Raw genomic sequence first — 6403 nt, forward strand, 5'->3', positions numbered from 1 at the left:
TCGGTGTTTTCAGCTTCTCATTCTCCCACTAGCTCTCTCGTTCTCCCTTTCTTTCTTTTTCTCACTTTCTCTCGCTCTCTCTCGCTCTCTCTCTGTCTGTCTCCCTCTCTCAACTGCATGTGTGGGTTCCAACCGCACGCTCTGACCTGCACTTAACCCTGTGTCAGCGGTCGGTCAACTGTTAAACCACTAAACTCCCACTCTTTGTGGTTTGTAATCTCACCATTAAAAAAAACGTTCTCCTTCTCAACACCTCCCTCCCTCCCCCCCCCCCCTCCCTCCCCAGAAAGGAGCAGGCTACCACTTGGACCTGTTCTGGGTGGCCGTGCTGTTGATCGTGTGTTCCTTCATGGGCCTGCCGTGGTACGTGGCGGCGACGGTCATCTCCATCGCCCACATCGACTCTCTGAAGATGGAGACTCAGACCTCGGCCCCCGGCGAGCAGCCCAAGTTCCTGGGCGTCAGGTGAGAAGACGCAGGCAGCGCCACCGATGACACCTGATGGTCCTTTTGAAATTTCCCGAGAGACATCTGGTGTGTGATACGTGCTAATGTTTTTTTTGTTTTCTCTCACAGGGAGCAAAGGGTCACCGGTATCTTTGTTTTCATTCTCACCGGCCTCTCGGTCTTCATGGCTCCAATCCTCAAGGTAGCTTGTTAACCACTTCTCAGCTCTCATGAGAGCTTCCCGCACGCATGTTTGAGATTACTGTCTTCTTCTTTTAAGGGGGGGAAAATCCTCCTTCTATATAAATGTAAAATCATTGGAAATCTCGCGGTAATCCAATTTGTTCGGCCCATCGTTGAGGTAATGCGATGTGAAATAAGCATGCTCACCCGGGTGTAGTTTCAGGTTGCAGTTCAGTCACTTCTCCAGTTTCCATTCCTTCGTTAATCTACCTATCACAGTGCTGCCAAGTCATCAACATGAGTTTCAAGTAACCTTGTTCCCAGGCTTTCTCATGTCTCAAGGAGAAAGCCTGGTCAAAAGGTTCCTGAAGGCGGAAAGGGAAATGGCTCTTGTCCGGCAGAGCCTGTACTGTTTTACATGGTCTCAGCATCCGCAAGAACTGTAGTGATGAGGTTGAGGTTAACGAACCTCCCCCTTGTGGAAGGTTGAGGTAATAATGGGTTGTGACAAGTTGCTGTCGCCGCATCTGTGATTGTCTCCATAGAAAAGCTCGCCTCAAGATGTTACTCTTAAAATAGGGTTATCATTATGTCTTCAGATGTTCATTATGTGAATAATATATCAGGCTTTTGCAGCTCCGAGCAGAATTGCCAAGAGGGTTTCTGTTATTTCCCGTCAGTGTGTCTTGATCTTGATCTTGAATTCCTGTTAGTTTCCCTTATTTGAGTTGGGGGGGGGGGGGGGGGGTAGAACCCTTAAAGCTCAGACCCTTAAATGCTAACAGTTGTTATACTTTCTGGTAATCTAATCTGCTCAAAGGGCAGCCAAGAGTCAAGCAGCTAAACGCATCCATTCTAGTAACTCGACTTTCTAGTAATGTTATAGAAGGCGCTTTGGCAATCGAAAAACACAGAATATAGACTTGTAGTCTTTTTCACTCTCACGCCATCTCTCTCTCTCTCTCTCTCCATCAGTTCATCCCCATGCCTGTGCTGTATGGCGTATTCCTCTACATGGGAGTAGCATCTCTCAATGGCGTCCAGGTGAGCTACAGTGATCCAACTTGGAAGAAAGGTTTGCAGCAGTGCCGCAAAGTCGTCGATACGCCTGTCCCATTTTTAACCCCTGTGTGTGTGTGTGTGTGTCCGTCAGTTCATGGACCGCCTGCAGTTGCTCCTGATGCCTGCCAAGCACCAGCCTGACCTGATCTACCTCCGCCACGTTCCCCAGCGGAGGATCCACTTGTTCACCTTCATCCAGGCGCTCTGCCTGGCCCTGCTCTGGATCCTCAAGTCCACGGTGGCCGCCATCGTCTTCCCTGTCATGGTGAGACGCACACAGACGCACACAGGCGCACACAGGCGCACACAGGCGCACACAGGCGCACACAGGCGCACACAGGCGCACACAGGCGCACACAGGCGCACACAGGCGCACACAGGCGCACACAGGCGCACACGCGCGCACACACAGGCGCACACGCGCGCACACACAGACGCACACAGGCGCACACACACAGACACACACACAGACGCGCACACAAGCGCACACAGGCGCACACAGGCGCACACAGGCGCACACACACAGACGCACACAGACGCACACAGGCGCACACAGGCGCACACAGGCGCACACAGGCGCACACGCACACACACAGACGCACACAGGCGCACACACACAGGCACACAGGCGCACACACACAGGCATAATACATGTATTTTCCTTTCAGATTTTAGCCTTGGTGGCTGTGAGGAAGGCCATGGACTATCTCTTCTCCCAGCACGATCTCAGCTACCTGGATGATGTCATCCCCGAGAAAGACAAGAAGAAGAAGGAGGACGAGAAGAAGAAGAAGAAGAAGAAAGGCAGTATCGACAGCGAAATTGATTTTGTAAGCGTTTCTTTTGTTGAAGTTGTTCTTTCCCCCACCCCACCCCCCCACTCCATCACTCTGTTGGTGTCTTTATCGATGAAGTCGTTGTTTAGTCTCGTTTCGTCCCCAGCCACGTTCTCCTCGCTGTAGAACATCCATTCAGTTGTTTAGTTTTTTTATACCATGATCCCCAAATGAGGATTTGTTTCTTCCTCCCCCACAGTCTGAGTACCCCTACCATGAAAATGTCCCCAGTATAAAAATCTCTATGGACATAATGGAACAAGAGGCCATGTTGGGAGATAAGTCCTCTGTCAGTGAGTACCAGCCAGGTATCTGTCGCCCTCCATCACAGGGGCATTTCTGAATGCTTAGACCTTGTCCTCATGCTCACTTCTTTCAAAAGTATTTTAATACTACAGTCTCTACTTTTTTGCTACCTGGTAGCCTTTCTAAGTTTCGAGAGAGTGTTACTGTTTGAAGGCTGAGTTTGGCAGAGGGTGTGTCTATTTCTATGCCTGCTTCTCTCTATGCTTTGCGCACTCCTTTCTAATCTCATGTTTGATCTTTAGCCTTGTTCTGTGGTTTTCCCCATCTCTAATTTTGTGTTCTGACAAATCACTGAACTTTCTTTTCTCTTAATCATTTTTCTTGTTGTCCAGCTTCCCAAATAGCCCTTCTGAAAGCTGCTCATAAAGTGTGCTCTTCCGATTCGTTGCTGCTTTGTCCTTTTGTGGTGGAATTGAATGCTTATGAGAAAGAAGGCCGTCTCAAGTTGATATGTGTGCTCTTTTCTAGGAGGTAAACCCTCATCTTTCCTTGACCCACACTCGCAGTGCTGAGCGTTACTTCGAGACCCCGACTGTCGCGAGGTAAGTACCCGCACAAGTTTCCAGAGTAGTCACGTGCTAATGTGTAGGTATGGATTTTTTCCTTCAACTAAATGTTGTTTGTCTTTTTTCAACTCATCTTTCTCAGTCTGGACAAAAAACCCTTCAAGATATCGGTGCCTCAGATTAGAATAGATCTGGAGCCAGAAGAAAATGGGTTCTGGAAGACTCCGAGCTCAGAAACGTCACTGTAACCCATCATTTCCACGAACCCAACTAGACTCAGCTCAACAAGCCCTGCCCGGCACAGATCCTTCTCTCTCATAATGCAGCACCCCCCCCCCCCCCCCCCTTCCATCGTTCTTGAGTAATAGTTTTAAAGTCAATTCATAAAATGATTTCCCCTATGAATGAGAGGAAAGGAGGGAAGAGACAAAGAGGGGAGTTTTTTTTGGCAGTTCTTAATTTGTTGATACACCAAACAATGTCACCCTCCACATACTCAGATGGGTGTTATGAATGATTCATAAAGCTTTCATATGCTAATTGTGAACTTTATACATTCATAATCTACAGTGTCCCCATATGGCCATATTATATGTATTATAGAGTAATACTTTATAAAGATAAAGAGCTGTGAATGTTAAAGATGTTCACATCATTCATTCTTATTTTATTCCATACCCTCGTCACAGATGCATTTTAATATTTGTGAAGAATATGCAAGATGTTGAGCTATTGTACCTAAATTATGATTTGATTTTATTCTATTTCCTACTGTGTGTGAATCTTAAAGGCAACCTCTTTTCTAATGTTTTTTTTTTTATCATTCCCACAAGTTGAATGAACCTTCCACCTACACTTTCCTGAAGTAGGGATAAACAGATGAAACTGTGTTTGTAGGTCTACCTCTTTATATGTAGGTGCCAGGTATTAGGAGTATGGTGAAGGCATGCTATGCAGTTACTTGTGATCACTAATGCTGATTTAATTATTGAAAGGGCACAGCATAGGATCTCAAGCTCTATCACTCTCTTATGTTGCTTCTGCTCTGTCACAATTTCATCAGAGATTTTTTTAAATCTGTATTTTGAAGTGGAAAATGCAATAACGGTAACGTAAGAGATTTCGGTGTAAAAATATGTATTTACTTAAGCTGTCTACTGAAGATTTTGAAATCTTCAGTAAACACATTTTTATCATATATTTTTTAATGAAGTGATGATTTAGTAGAACTGTTGTTTTTTTAAGTGATATAAATCAATGAATAATCACTGTGAGTTAATGCAATGTTGAGATGTACTCTTGTGTCTTGCATTCCTGCAAGAAAGACTGGTCTGTCGTCTGTACTCTATGCAAAGGGCTAGGATGATTAAAAACAGAAGATACATGTACTTTAAACACTGCCATTTACAGATATACTGTATTTGTATTTTTCTTTCAATTGTAGCGATAAAGCTTTATTTTTGTTGGTTTAACTATAAAGACAAATCTGTCATCAGCACTGTTAAAAGAAATTGACCAGTTGCAATACTTAAAAAGGCTCGAGATTATTCAAAATGTATATTTGGCTTATATGGTTTCAAAAGGATCAAAACTGTAATATAGCCAAAGATATCATTCATCTTAATTATATAAGAGATTACTCTACACAGGAGGCAAAATATGTACATATGTCCAAATGTGGTTAAAAACTGTATATTTTTGTTTTCTGTAAGACATTAATACAGGGGCACATTGAAATTCAAAACTCTAATGCAATGTCAGGAATATGGTATGAGCTGCAGTTTTTAGGTAATTCCACATACAAATTGTAGAAGTTGGAAGTTGGGAGTGGTGTGGAAGATTGTGAGTATGTAAAAGAGCACCCTTTTAGTTTGGCTGTTAAAATGCAGCTGGCTTACACAGTATTTGCAGGCCTATTCTGGAGAATTGTTCCACTTTGTTCCTGTTTTGGGACATAATGTTTAATGTATGTATATCTTGACTGTACTGGTTTTGTTAATCAGATTCATTTAATTCTCTTTGACTTTTACAGAATGTGATGCACCTGTAAAACAAATATAAACAAACTTGGTAAATATTCAACAAGCATATGTCAGATGTGCATGTGTCCATAGATCTTATTTCTTGGTGGAGTAGCAGTCTTTGCAGTGATACAAAATTCTTAGCACTCCTAGACTTCTAGAATGCTCCATCATATATTCTCTGAAAATTATACGACACACAAATGATTTATTTTTTCCAATGAAGTATACTGTAAACTATGAAGTACAATAAACATATTTGAAAAGTCAGTTTTAAATCAAATATTTCAGTTGCATATTTATCTGCCTTTTACAGATTCAATGTTATGTTTTCTTGGAATATCATATCTTATCAAAAACGCATATCCTTAGAATAGTAATCTTGTGCAAACCATGTTTTAGAAAACTTAAGAAATAGGTCATGTTACTTAAAGAATTAGTTTGAAAATAGCTTTACAATCTAACAGATTAAGCATTTGAATGCTTTGTATGAATTTATAAGCCCTGTTTGTGTTGATATAGTATCTATCAAAGCACTGAGCCTAACAGCAAAGCTGAAAGCTTCTTAGTTTCCATCATACAATCACGGCAACAGAGTGCATCTTACAGTTTTTCTCGATTGGTTACACACATTTTCTGAATGCATACCTCATACTCTCAGAACACTACACACAAATCAAAAAACACACACACAATGGGCAAAACCCCTCACTTCTCCTGCAAAATTAAACTTAACATTCAAAACAATGTTATTTAATCTCAAAATGGTATTTTGTTTTCAAATGACAAACACAAACCATCATATGAATAGACATTTATAAGAACCATTTGAACACTGATGTGCTCAATGTAAAACACTATGATGAGTGGAAAACACTTCTTCTTCATTCATCATAGTGAGTTAGGCCTTTTTTGTTCAGTGTTACATTTACTACAGACAGTACATACATAAGTGTGTTGTAAAATATTTGAGAATATTGTTTTTATACTCAGAACACAGAAATACACGGTAACAAATTTATTTTACGTATTTTTCCCAGAA

The 6403-nt window shown here is 42.1% G+C and overlaps 1 protein-coding gene across 4 annotated transcripts in view; it reads left to right on the forward strand.

The window, feature by feature from the left end:
- Positions 1 to 5625, forward strand: part of LOC136964236 (electrogenic sodium bicarbonate cotransporter 1-like) — a 29932-nt gene extending 24307 nt beyond the window's left edge. For 3 of the 4 annotated variants that reach the window (XM_067258252.1, XM_067258255.1, XM_067258254.1), the window contains exons 19-26: positions 287 to 465; positions 577 to 649; positions 1606 to 1674; positions 1784 to 1957; positions 2361 to 2522; positions 2728 to 2836; positions 3303 to 3376; positions 3483 to 5625. In XM_067258252.1, the coding sequence (XP_067114353.1) occupies positions 287 to 465; positions 577 to 649; positions 1606 to 1674; positions 1784 to 1957; positions 2361 to 2522; positions 2728 to 2836; positions 3303 to 3346 (810 nt within the window). In that variant the 3' untranslated portion in view covers positions 3347 to 3376; positions 3483 to 5625. The remainder of the gene's footprint in view (positions 1 to 286; positions 466 to 576; positions 650 to 1605; positions 1675 to 1783; positions 1958 to 2360; positions 2523 to 2727; positions 2837 to 3302; positions 3377 to 3482) is intronic. The other variant, XM_067258253.1, reaches the window with a different exon arrangement.
- The last annotated feature ends 778 nt before the right edge of the window (positions 5626 to 6403 follow it).

Source organism: Osmerus mordax, chromosome 20, assembly GCF_038355195.1.
Source record: "Osmerus mordax isolate fOsmMor3 chromosome 20, fOsmMor3.pri, whole genome shotgun sequence".
Lineage (NCBI taxonomy): Eukaryota > Metazoa > Chordata > Actinopteri > Osmeriformes > Osmeridae > Osmerus > Osmerus mordax.